A 14,088-nucleotide genomic window follows, 5' to 3' on the forward strand; every position below is an offset into this window, starting at 1 on the left:
TTGGATATTTTTCCTTGATATACATATATAAACAATTTTTGTTCTTAAGATGATATTTATTTAATATGAAATATTTTAAATAAATAAATATTAATTTCACCTCGTATGAAGAAACCTGATTTAACAAAGAGAAGGAAGAGAAGTACTAAAATTTAATTTACCGAAGTGCTCCCATCGCCTCTGGGAATGCTCTTCCATTTGTGATATTAACAACATTATATATATTGTCATAGAGTGGAGTGGCGGTGGTGGCAACGGCGAATACCGTGTTCGGAGGCAGCTGTCGGTATCTTCAGACTCGAAACTCCTAGACGAGGGTGCGAGGGAGGACGCGAGGGTAGTGATGAGGCCGAAACGACCACCCAGGCCAAAGTCGGAGGCTTTCCTTGGGCCACACGAACATTCTAATCGTCGCACCAAGCGGTTTAGTGCCTTTGGGGTGAGTGAAAATTATTTAGTGGTTTGTATGTCTTAATGTTATTATTGTGCTAATTAATTCAAAGCATCTGGTGTAACATAGTTGCTGTAATATTTTGATTTGATTTATTTCATTGTGTTTTAAATACAAATATGTGTTAACTATACATTGTATACACAGTTAATTAGGTAGGTATTTGAATATTATTTACTAAATCTATGTTAATTGGGTTTAGTGAGAATGATCACAATGTTTTTGCGGTCATAGAACCATTTTATGTGTCGAGATCTTCGTGGATCATTTAGCAAGTCAGGGCGGTCACTCGTAAAGGTCCCATGAGGGAAAAATAATGGAGTCACTGTTCGCTCAGTGACTCGCATTGATGATGAATACAAAAAGAAAGCTCCGACAGTGATGGATGTGATATTTTCATATCATAGAGATGTGTCTGATATTAAGTCATATTCAAAGTTATCTCACACGTTTTTTAAATTAGAAATTCTCGGTTTCGCAATGTTCAATGGAAGTGAGATATTTCTTTTGTTGACGCAAGAATAGCACGTATGCAGTCGGAGAACGACGCGTCGGTCACTTAAAGGCTTCACATGATATTTACATATAAAGATAACCCGCGACATTGCCTTAGCATACAGTATCCGTATAAGGTGAGAACTGTCTTATTAAAATCGTTCGAACAGTATGTAGACAATGAAATATCAGATTGCACCGTACTTGGGGGTCGGAAAGTGAAACGGAACGGATTTAACCATTATGCATTGTGTGTTAATGTTTCAAATATCTTGTCTTTTTATTGCAAATATGTAATTTTTAACCGAAGGCAAATTATTTAATGTTGGTTCTCGTGGGAAATTAACTTCGGGTGTGTTTAATTCATTGTTTATAATATTTTTTACTAAAATGCGCGCTAGTGACAATATATATATGTATATTTTATTTCTAACATATTGTATGTTATACTTTTGTAACTAAAATTATTTTTAATATATATTTATGAAGCATGTATTCATTAATTACTCCTCAGCTTAATTCCTACGAAAATAAATATTTATTAAGAAAACGACAACGAACATCTATTTCCAACTTCCCCGACGCCTGAGCCCGCATACCGACTGCCGTAACAAACCGTATCACATTAGTTAAATCAAATATTTAGACAGGCGCTAGCGAAGAAAGCGAAACGAAGTAGGCGGGAATTAAACTACGGTTCGAGACAACGCGAACAAGCGCTTACTAAACATTTCATTGGAAAAATTCGTTATATTTATAAATGCTAGTTAACCAAACGGGTTTAATACATTAAACAAGATTAAAATGATCTTTCTTTAAATACATTTTTTAAGGAACCCTAATAATTATTTTTACACTCGAATCATATATTATATACATCTTTGTTACGCATACATAACTATATATATCATTTCTTTTTTTTTAATAAGTTTTACTGGCGCTTAATAACTTTATTGAAATTGATTTTAATAAAATTATTCTACAAACGTGTCGTTTACACTCTACATGTATGATTGCGTAGATAAGATATAAAACATACGGCAGCAGAGCTGCGGAGCTGAGAGCACTTCAAGATAGACTAATCGTTATAAACAACTGCTGCGGAAGATATTCTAAGCGATAATAAATTGCCGCGACATCACTTATCTTACGGTATCCACATTCTTTCGCTACGGAGTCGTACGTTTAGAGTATATAATTATTTATACGTTTCCCATGTGAACAACATATTGATAGATATTTATCATACTGTATTAAAAGGCTTCGCTTTCAGAATTGTATTGAACCGACTGAAGTGATCATTGTGATCATTTTTTACTATTTATATGAGATAACATTTGACATTTGATAAAGGTTTATATAAAAAACTAGATTTACAAAATACATATCTTTTAAACTGTATTTTTACTTGGTGGCCCTCCCACCATTAAATACCTACCACATTATGTAAGCCCCTCTGGGTATTTACCATCCACCCATCAGCTTCGACTGCCAGACAGCAATAATTATGACAATCGCTGTTTTAGAGATAAAGCCGCCTCTTGTGCATCTTTCTTGAATGTGACTTATGTATGTGTTTATTGTTTATTACAATAAAGAGTATTTTGATTTGATTAGGATTTTTGTAATCCGGTTTAGAGGATGAGTGAGCCAGTGTAACTGCAAGCATAAGGGACATAACATTTCTTCTAACGTTGGTGGCGCATTGTCGATGTAAGGAATGGTTAATGTTTCTTACAGCGCCAATGTCTACGAGCAGTGGTGACCGGTGACCACTGGCCCATTTGTCCGATTGCTACCTATACAATAAAAAAGAGTGTATATACATTTTAAAGTTCATGTTAGTTATTTTGTTATGAAAAAAGGCAGTCGGAAATCGAGTTAAAAATAAGTAACTACTGAAAATTTCACAAAATATTTTCATATGCTGTATTTTTAATCTGAACCTCAACTCGGCCTTGTCAATTCAGTGCCGTGTAGTTTTTCAGGTTTTATTTTATTGTCAATAACGTGAGCTATAAAACCTACATCAATTTTATGTTTTTATGAAGCTGGTATTTTAGGTTAATTTCATCAAATATGTTAATTGTATCAACATATATTTATACATATATATATCGATTTTTAATATGTTTCTCAATAAATTTTATCCATCTAACATAATAAAAGTTACACATAAATTATACATTACTTTTATTTTATTTGTCTACTTAATAATATTAGATACTAAATAAAATAATTTCATACAATTTTATCTATCAAATGAACAATCGTAATAAATAGACATCTTTTTCTTTGAATTACTTTTATTCATTTCCTGCTATTTAAGTTGCTCAAATACAAAAAAAAAATACAAAAAAATTAAGATTCGTCTAAATCAATATTTTTGAGTTTCAGAATCTTAAGCTGTTTTATAAAAAGATAGATAGATATGTGTATAAGGATAGAATAGTTATTCAGTTACGTGAGGACCGTGGGCGATTCAATTGTCGAGTGAACATTGACGAATGGTCATCTTATTGTCGGCAGGGTGACTCCCCCTTCGGAAAATCCGAGGCTTATATTAAACTGGAGCAGCTCGGCGAAGGCTCCTACGCTACAGTATATAAGGGATATAGCAAGTGAGTATATTTTACCTGAATACTAATAAAACGTGTATAAAAATATCTTCAACCCAATGATTGTAATGATGTTCAACAAATTTAGGTAGACATTGATATTGGAAGATATTTCTATGAAAATAACGAAATAAAGCCACCTTATTATTCATAACGTAATGACAAATATTAGAATTATTTTGTATTCATATCAGTTCCAGATATCGCACGTATAACATTTATTCGAAGAATTATATTAGATTATATTTCCACTTTTATAATAATAATTGCATTATTTAAAAAAAATATTAATAATCATCATGATATATAATTAAATAGATACTGAATAGTTGTAAAAATATATTCTAGTTATATATTAAATAATTATTGATTTTTCTTAATTAATTATTTAAACTCGATAGGTTCATAACTTCAATATCGTTAATTCGTTAAAAGAATCGATTACCACCCTCGTTATACGACACAAAATATGGAACGGCGTGGTTGGCGTGGGGTGTTATACATTCGGTAAACCCTTTGACTTGGTCGATATGCAAAACAGGATCCTCTTAGCCTACTTTGTTCTGAACCAACCGTGTTTTATGCGGACCTCTCGCTTTAAAACGAGCTTTGAAATATTCAATGGAGTATTGTTGGCTTCGCTGAATATTTCGTTGAATTGTTGACACCGGTTTGCATAACGCGGGCAACGTTGCATGCTCTATGCTGGATTGTAGAGCTTCTGAATGGATTTGAAATATGTGATATGTTTCCACTTGACATGGGTATTTATATGTAAACACGACTATAGGCCGGAACTAATTGATTTATGTTATTTTTTTATATTGAAAATAAATGTTTCATTTCAGTCATCATTCGGTTATTAGCATTGTTAGTTTTTACATTTAATATATTGTTTCAACTATCGCAGCATATGTTAAATAGAAAATCAGTAAATTTGAAAACTAATTAACTTTAAACTGATAATTTATTCAACCTAAATCAGTTGAGACCTTTCAATTGCCGTACTTGTGTACGCTCACTGAATTACCGGACCGTAATTAGAGATATTAGGGTAACTCCAATTAATGCACAAGTTTTCGTTACTGAGTTAGAGTTAGGTCGAAATGTATTAGCAGTTGTAAAACTGGTTACTGACGATTTTATACGTGAAATTGTATTTCTAACAAAATCTAAGTGAAGTAACGAGCACGTACGATTTGCTGAATTGCCGTGTTCATATCACGCGAAAGTTTCAGCGATAACTTTGTCACATTTAGGAATCATGTAAGCAGCAACTTTTCATGAATACTTTAACTGTTAGAATATGTAGTGAAATCGTTTATTAGTATACCATATAAATTGCATAGTATAATATAAAAATAACGTAACAGCCTGCAAATGTCCCAGTTTTAAGAGTCAGACCAGAAATAAGCAACAACTTTATTTTACAGTGTAGTCGTGGGTTGCAGAATTAAGACACAGTATTTACATACTCGTATAATAACTATTTAATTCTATATTCAAATGATGCCGTATCAGTAAACTTATATTCAATTTAAATTCAATTATATTCGATTTAAAGTATCGAGGCCAGAGGATGTCGGCTCACACCTCCCGGAAATCGTGTCTCGTGTAGAGCAGATTGGGTCCAATTATTGTGCTATGAAACTACTGAGACCAGATTTGATGCATGATAAATTCGTCCTTCTGACTGGTTTCGGCTACCGCAGCCGTAAACCCCTCTTATTCTAGGATGCAAAAAAACAGGCGCCGTGCCTCAGGGCCGCCTCGCCGATGATGGTCAAGTCGGACCATCGATAAAGCGTCTCGGATGATCTCTTAAAAATATTTTTTTTCTGTCCGATATCGTCGGAACATTGCTGCATCCTTTCTCTTATTGTGCATAACACAGAGCTAAGTTATAGGGCAGAAGTGTTTGTACATACTGTATTGTTGTGAATTAACTTGAGGTGATCCCGAAACCTCGGTATGTGCGGCTTTATCACCTAGCCGCTAGATCAATAAGGCAGTTAGATGCTTATATTCGATGAACATCAACCTATTAATTTATTACGATCTTATTTTTAAATGAATATTTCTAGTGTTCATATTATTATTAAACCGGTTTCACATGATTTCGACGCGTCCGCTCTATGACGATGGATACCGTCGTTTCCCATAAAATATCAAATATTCGTAGATAAATAAAGTAAGTCAAATTGATGTATTGAATAGTTTAACTTATTTATTGGAATGTTCATATTTGTATTAATTAAATTACATTATATACGTTTTAATATGAAAACACCAGAACTACTGAGCGCGACGTGTTCCCTGTAGAAGCAACACAACAAATTAGCTTACGAATACTTTAGATTGAATAATTAACTCCCCATTATAAGTTGGTGTGACGAACTTGGAACTCGTGCACGTGAGAGTTTCGATGGCTTCGCATCTTGTGTTTAACATTATGTAGTTTTATACAATGAGATGTGGGTGGCGCGCTCGGTTGACATCACAGCTCCTTTAATAATAACCTTTAAGTTATCTCGAAGCTGTCTGCATTATTTATATATTCAAACTGGATTGTATTATTTATTGTTTAACTTTGAGTAATTGAAACAATATGTACTCGATATGAGTAATCACATACATTCCGTATAATACATATAGGTATTTACAGCAATTAATATTTACATCATGTAAAAACATCTTAGATCTAGCTTGCGAAGAGTTTATGGTATAAGGTATAGTTTAATATTTCATACAGTACTTACAGTCATTGGCGGTGGTGATCAGAAGTCATTCGTTAGGTCTCCGTCCAATTCCTATTTTAAATTTAAACACATATTCGTTTGATAATTTTATATATATTGCATCGACAAATATTATCATACAATAATCTTTCACAGTTTAACACAACAAGTTGTGGCTTTAAAAGAGATCAGACTGCAAGAAGAGGAGGGCGCGCCTTTCACAGCGATACGCGAGGCGTCACTTCTCAAAGAACTAAAACACGCCAACATTGTAACGTTACATGACATCGTGCACACGAGGGAAACGTTGACGTTCGTGTTCGAGTTCGTGGTGAGTTGGTTACAGACAGAAATACATGTATAGAGTTTGGCCAGTGGGCAGAATATTGGACCTTAACCGAAATGAAACAGTTGTACAAAATTGACAACAATTTCAGTGTAAACACACTATCAAGACTTCTATTATGGTGACAGTGTACATATAATACGACGCGATATTTCGATTTTTCAAAAAATAAATTGTAAGCATCTAAAAGTATTAGATACTTACAAAATTAATTACATTTCTGAAATTGCGCTCAATAAAATTAATTATTATTTTTAGATTAAATAAATGAGTCTTTATATTCACTAGTAACACCGAAGAGGTAGAGATTTAATCCTAAGATATCTTATTGTGTTTGGTTATCTATGTGTCTATTCTTATTATTATTATTACAGTTTTAACGCTTTTCACAGGACACAGACTTATCGCAATATATGGAGATGCACCCCGGTGGCCTCAATCGGCATAATGTCCGACTTTTCATGTTCCAACTTCTCCGAGGTCTCGCCTACTGCCATCGGAGACGAGTGTTGCACAGGTACTTGAAATTCGATAAATATATTAACATATAATTGACACTATATCGCTACACAGAATTAAACGTGATTGATTTGTTTTAATTTTATTTTCTTTAAAACAGGGACGTCAAACCACAGAATTTATTAATAAGCTCGCACGGTGAACTGAAGCTGGCAGACTTTGGACTCGCACGGGCGAAATCCGTTCCTAGCCACACGTACTCGCACGAGGTCGTCACATTATGGTACAGGCCACCAGGTTAGTCACTACTTATGTATATTCCATGAGCCTGATCTCTCTCCGGTCGAACTATCGAAGCTTTTGACGCCCTTTAGTGCACTATAATATCTCCTACCCAGTTAGCTAGGAATTAGGATTGATAGTCGTGATCGTGAATCACGCAGGAGAACTTCAACGGTTGGACCGTTTTGACTTTTTTTTTTTTGTATGTATTTGTATCCCTGGATGGTTTAAATAAGACCCGGTAGGCGGCGCTGCGATCGGAAAGTAAATAAAAATCTTATTTCATTTGGACGAAGCCAGCTCTTATTAAAAAAAAATCAAACAAATGATATGATACTTCCATTATTTCCAACGAATTTGAAAATTTATATAATACACAAGTTGCATATCATATAATGATATTATCAACGCCATTTAAACTACATTTATACTTGCACTGACTTCCTAACCAGATGGACGCAACTGGTATTGAACGAAATATTAGTATTGAAATATATGTTAATGGCAGTAAGTAAGGTTTAAAACGCGTAATTCTGCCGTAATATAATATAAATTTAGGATTACGTTAGTCTTATCTGGAGATTAGTGCTTCAAATAGAGGGAAGGAACACTAAGTTTTCATGTGTTTTGAAATTCTGCCAAATCATATTGATGTGTGTGCGAGTTTTTTATGATATGGGTAGGCGGACTGACAAATAAGCAACCTTGATGGTCACTACGACATTATAGGCATAGGCGCCGTAAAAAATATTCTCCACTAGTTACATCGCCAATGCGCCACCATTCATGGGAACTATGATATTATATCCCTCATGGCTGACTCACTCACGTCTAATTGGAACACGACTCAAGCTAAATGGGTGTAGAATATATGTTGAGTAAGTGGTACCCACCCAGACGGGCTTACATAAAGCCCTCTAACGAAGTCAACTTCATACTTATATTCAAACAATGTGATGGAATAATCTCGAAACATCTCAAGAGTACAGGAAGCCTGTGTCCATCAATGTTTGACACTTAATGAGTAGGTACATAACAATGTACATCTCATCAACTAAATCTGGTCTAATTTATTGGTCGATATTTATGGTTATTTCTCCGCTCATCATATTTGTTGCGTGTATATATATATATGTGTATACATAGCCTATAAACTTCCTCGATAAATAAACCATATATTTCGTAATCGTGGTGGTCTTGAGATTCATATATTATGTCTTTCTAAACTTTTCCTGGACGGTTATCCTTAATAATATTCTATTTTAATATCTTCCAATCGGCTGCCTATCAGAATATCGATTTTTCGAGGATGATACAGCACTTGAAACGCTTCAGATCTCTCGCTCAATTTATCTCGAGTGGTACAGGTGGAGGTAGCCAGTCTGTCGATGAAACAAATCTAAACAGTTTTGACCATAGAATAAGCTTTATTCGAAGATGGTTCGTCTAAAAGCTATTTTATAATCTTCGAGGAAAATATATCAGTTCAGAAATATTAAAATTTACATGAACTGCTGACAATTAAAATAATAACAATCTTATACGCAATAAAATATATAAATATTTTTTCTCAATCAGACGTTCTCCTCGGGAGCACAGAGTACTCAACGTCGTTGGACATGTGGGGAGTTGGCTGTATATTCGTAGAAATGCTCTGCGGGGTACCCACGTTCCCGGGAGTCCGTGACACGAACGATCAACTCGACAAAATCTTCAAGGTATTTATAAATCGCTGATTTTATTGTAATGAATATTCCACGTAATATTCGGAGGATGGAAAATTCTTAATTAGGTAAAGTTCGTAATAGTAGATATCAACTCGCGTACAAATGTGTTCCTTCGTTTAGGTGGTCGGCACGCCCACAGAAGACAGTTGGAACGGCGTGTCCCGCCTGCCGGGCCTGAGGGCGCACGTGTCCCGCTGGGGCGCGTGTCCCGCGCGGCCGCTGGCGGCGGCCTTCCCGCGCCTGCGGGACGCCGGGCGGGACGCGCAGCGCCTGGCCGCCTCGCTGCTGCAGCCCGACCCCACGCGCCGCCTGGCCGCGCCCCGGGCGCTCGCGCACGAGTACTTCTCGCCGCTGCCGTCTCGCCTCTCGCACCTACCTGATGGTAACACACCCCCGTATTTACAATTACATATAAATAACCAATTCACTTTTTGTGCTTCCTTAATTTTGACGCGCCTCATATTAGTTCCACTCGTATGTAACTAAGTCAGCATGTACATAAATCAAGGAAGTCGGTTTTATGAAATTCTAATTGCCGTATAGATTTGAAAGTTTGCCAATAGGGTAGACCCTCGGTAATCCGGCCTGTGTCTAATCTCCCTTGTAATCCGACATAAACATGTTGCAACTTGCTACGTGGAATCGTCACATTTTATGATGCGTGTTGTGTCAGTTTCAACATAAGTTTATGTTGAATTTTAAAGATGCCATGGACAAGATTTGAAGTGTTTTAACTTATCGTTAATTCTTAGTTACCTGTTCGCTTTCATTGCCTCATCGTGCACAGACTCATCAGTGACCGTCAATGGATTGTAACGTGAAATGTTCGTTTGTTGCAGAGGTGTCGATCTTCACAGTAGAAGGCGTGAGCCTACACCCCGAAGACTAGGCGCTCACCGCACGCGTAGTAGAATCTGTTCACTTGTTCCTCCCCGAGTGGGACATTCTTAGTTAGTACCTATCAATTCCTATAGTTTTAATCAACGGTCGAAATACGGTTCACTCATTTCGACGGACCAACGTTTCCTGGTAGTCCAAGCCGCCCCCTCCACTCTCCTAGTGTAAGGACTCGACCGCGCAGCGACTGGTCGCTCCCGAGCTCGCGTCGAACCTGTCCATCCGTCGATCGCTTCGACTTAATGTTACATTAGCGCTTGTTAAGCTTCTAATAATATCCATCCATGTAATTCAATTATTCTATGGTGACAAGGTATACTGATAGGTGTCGAGTGTACCGTTTATTTGTATAAATATATATAAACAGAGCAGTGTGCCATGTGTATCTATACCTGAGAGTATGACGTGTTATTTTAAAAAGATTTTTATGCTGGATATATGCTCATAATTTTGGTAAAAATTTTGAAGATGTTTATTTATATTTACTAAGGGATATATGGAATCAGTGCAGTCTTATGAAGTGACCCTTGTATCATAATCACCGAGCACCGGATGAGCTAATCTATAATCTTTAAGTTAATACTTGCCGAACAAAGACAATTGGAGAAAATAAATTGTCATTTCTATTAGAGCTTTAGTAAATTTATTTGGCGTCTGTCTTAACGTGCACATTCCTGAGGTGCTATCGAAGGAACCTGATGGTGGTGAATTATGTTTTTGAAGATTTAAAATTTGGATGTCGAAATTTTTCGGCATCACCAAAGCGTTGTTGTTCCAATAGGAAATAAATACATCGGGTGTTTTATCCTAAAGTATCGCACGCTTGTTTTCACTCCTCGCCGACGTAATTCGGGGAAAGCGAGCGATGGATCGCTTGCAGAGATATAATTGAAAATTAAATGAGACGTCAACCAAAATTTATTTAAAATATCGTGACAGATCTCAAGGTTATTAAGTGTGGGACCGTCCTTTTGTAAATTGTAACGTGATAGGTTCGATTATGAAAATTTTATTAATTAATCTGTACAAGAATGTAGAATGAAGCTAGAATTCTAGCTGTTAGGGAATTTACCGTTTTAGCGAAATTTTTAGTGGTCCCTCACATTGTAAGGTTAGGGTCGCAATGTAGGTACCGGCGCATTGGCAACTTGAATGTTTAACATCTATCCTAGAATAAAATGTGATTCTGTACTAGAAATGAAAATATAGATTTTAGAATGTAAACATTGGATCGTAACAAGAGCGTTCTCGAAACTTCGAACTTCGTAAGAAAGAAGATGGTAGAAAAATCATATCCTTTTAGACAGTTTCATATTCCAAGTAAATGTTAGAAAATGTTCGAATTCAGCTAGAAAGTCCTTAAAGATTTATTATAGTTTTCAATCTCGTGAACATCTCACAAAGACAATGCAAGTCTGCGACGAGATTTTCTCATTTCATTCGCTCGGAATATAAATGAAGAACGAACCAATAAAACCATGTTATGAAACTGTTTTGACAGGTTTACAGTGTTGCTCCTCTTATTAGGAGACTTCAAGTACGGTCCGAAAGAAAAGGAAAAAATATTTATGCAATAATAAATTTAATTCTCATAATGAATAAACACAATAATTACGTTGTGATAGGATAATTGAGATAAATTTATATGAAAAATATATAGCTGTAAAAATGCGTTTTTTCTTAAATCGATCGGGAAAAATAATGATATAGCCTAGGTAGGCTTAGCCTAACATATAGGTCGTACATTTTTCACTGCCACGTTTTAAGACGGGATAGTTCGATTAGGCGGGACATTAGTGGTGTCGAGTTGTCAGTGTGCGCGGACACTAGTGCGAGTATAATTATTGTAGTGTAGTGAATACAGAGCTTTAGAGACGATTATATTGAGTGGGGAACGTCTCTCGATATCGTATGAGCGCTAAATTTTCATTCGGCTTTCGGAATTAATTCAAATATGTATTTTGGATCAATTGCGCGTTTACAAGCCGTATTTGGTTAGGATAAATTTTCGAAAGCAAACTTTGCACAGATTATAAATTCGCTCAGTCTATAGAACCTTTTTGATTCATTTTATGTAACGTGATTCGATTTGATCTTAGAAAAAAATTATTTAGCATTATACCCTGTCATTTATAAATAAAATATTTGTGTTGTACGAAATATTCATAATGCCGAGGGCCGTTCTCCACTCACTCGGCTTAGTTAACCCTAATTCGGTTCCAAACACCAAACTAGCGAGTAACTTGTATAGAAAAACGCAATACTATCAGTGTACATGATTCGTTGAGTTTGTTCTATTTGTGTATTTGTAATTAGTGCAGATCATGATCACCCGTTGAGTGAGGCACGGGCATCCCTGAGATGTGACATGTAACGTAAGTGTATAGTGTTCGATGATTACGGAGCATTTAACTGAATGAGTTTATTACTAACATTACACTTGTTTCATAATTCATTTTCATTGCGGATTGAAATTGTCTTGATCTATTTTTAGTTAAATCCTATTCTCGGAACGACTGTGTAGGTGTATGTTTATTGATTAACTCAAATGGAATATTTTAACGAAATCGATTCTTATTACGTAAGCAATAAGTGCCGCTTATGCGTAAACGAGACTGAATTACGAAACAAGTGTAATTAGGCGAATGGCGATGTATTGTCGCGTAAAATGTAATTTGCATTTGTATAATGAAGAACTGATGTTACGAAGTGGACGAGTAGACGAAAGTTATTTGTAAATAGTCATATTAGTTTATTGTATACTTTAGTTTCTCCAGTCCTGGACAATTTGCCATTGCTGTATGAGTTTCGTAGCGGTGACTTTGTATTTTACAAAACGACGCTTCTATAACACTTTGTTTGGTTGGCCTGGGGTCATATTTTTTTTTAATAAGTCATTGTTCCTTATATTTTAGTAGTAAAGAAAAGTTTTCTATTATTTTTAAGAGGATATATTCAACTAATAAAAGTTTTGTGCAATATTTTGTACTGTATAAAAGTGATTTGTATAATTTAAATGCGACGTTTTGTAAAAGAGTAATATTTGTCAAATCTTCGTGCTTTTTTAGTTTTGTTTATCCGACCGTGTAAGTTATGTGAACAACAAAGAACGTTGCTACTAAATACATATTTCATAACCGCGCCTTTTCGTTACAGCATGCAATATTACTGTGCCTTGTTCTTTGAACTTGTGCTATTATTTTATAGTAGGATATTATTTTAATACATATAAAATTTCATATAATATTGCGAATAGTAAATAATTTGCGTTTTCGAGCACAGATTATATTTGACACCTTAATTTTGTATAATCTGTATTCGCATTTGTACAAGCATGGAGATATTGACAGGTACGAAGTTGCCGCGCATTCATGGGAATTTATGAGATTTATTTTAATATTAATTATGTAATAGGATATTTACAATTTTATTAATTTGATTTATACTGTTCATATCGCTGACGTTGTGCGGCCGCCGAGTTTATTTCGATTTATTATTGTTTAAACAATGTGCTTCTAATCATTTGAAAGAATGTAAATACGATATTTGAACTGATAATAATAAAAATTTTTATTTCTTAATGATGACTTGTGATTTGTTTTCTTTTACCTTTCGTCAAACAAAATACCAATATTAAAAAAAAGAAAAACCTTTAGCAGGAGGTGATGTTTTCATAACATTTAATTAAACAATGCTAAAATTTACAAATATGTCGTGCTGATTTAGTGCCCTAATCGGCACGATGGTGTTTTCCTGGCATCCTATTCAATAATAATCATTTAACAAAAATTAATAATTAATTTAATAATCGATTACCAAAAAATCGATTACAAAATATTCGTCATTATTCAGATAGAAATTACCTTGGCCTTATACTACGATGACTTTAGATTATTTTAAAATGTATTTAAATAAATAATATATAAAAATGAAATAAATCACTTTTATAGTAGGTTTGGCGATGTATATACGAGTTAAAAATATTTTTAACAAGACACTTCAACTGAGTTATTTATAATTACGTTTTTAAAGGTCCATAAAGAAGTGAACAATTTTAAGAATTTCCAAGCGTTTC

General features: G+C 34.9%; 1 protein-coding gene across 5 annotated transcripts in view; it reads left to right on the forward strand.

The window, feature by feature from the left end:
- The window catches only part of LOC113403075 (cyclin-dependent kinase 14), a 70,896-nt gene extending 57,302 nt beyond the window's left edge, over positions 1-13,594 (forward strand). For 4 of the 5 annotated variants that reach the window (XR_010309395.1, XR_010309398.1, XR_010309397.1 and 1 more), the window contains 9 exons: positions 234-439; positions 3,476-3,567; positions 6,459-6,633; positions 7,041-7,165; positions 7,268-7,404; positions 8,968-9,107; positions 9,237-9,498; positions 9,956-10,145; positions 10,216-13,594. Coding sequence is in view for 1 of the 5 variants with exons in the window: in XM_026643517.2 (XP_026499302.1) it covers positions 234-439; positions 3,476-3,567; positions 6,459-6,633; positions 7,041-7,165; positions 7,268-7,404; positions 8,968-9,107; positions 9,237-9,498; positions 9,956-10,005 (1,187 nt within the window). In the remaining 4 variants the exon portion in view is untranslated. Of the gene's footprint in view, positions 1-233; positions 440-3,475; positions 3,568-6,458; positions 6,634-7,040; positions 7,166-7,267; positions 7,405-8,967; positions 9,108-9,236; positions 9,499-9,955 lie in introns of all 5 variants that reach the window. The other variant, XM_026643517.2, reaches the window with a different exon arrangement.
- The last annotated feature ends 494 nt before the right edge of the window (positions 13,595-14,088 follow it).

This window comes from Vanessa tameamea, chromosome 16, assembly GCF_037043105.1.
Source record: "Vanessa tameamea isolate UH-Manoa-2023 chromosome 16, ilVanTame1 primary haplotype, whole genome shotgun sequence".
Classification (NCBI taxonomy): domain Eukaryota; kingdom Metazoa; phylum Arthropoda; class Insecta; order Lepidoptera; family Nymphalidae; genus Vanessa; species Vanessa tameamea.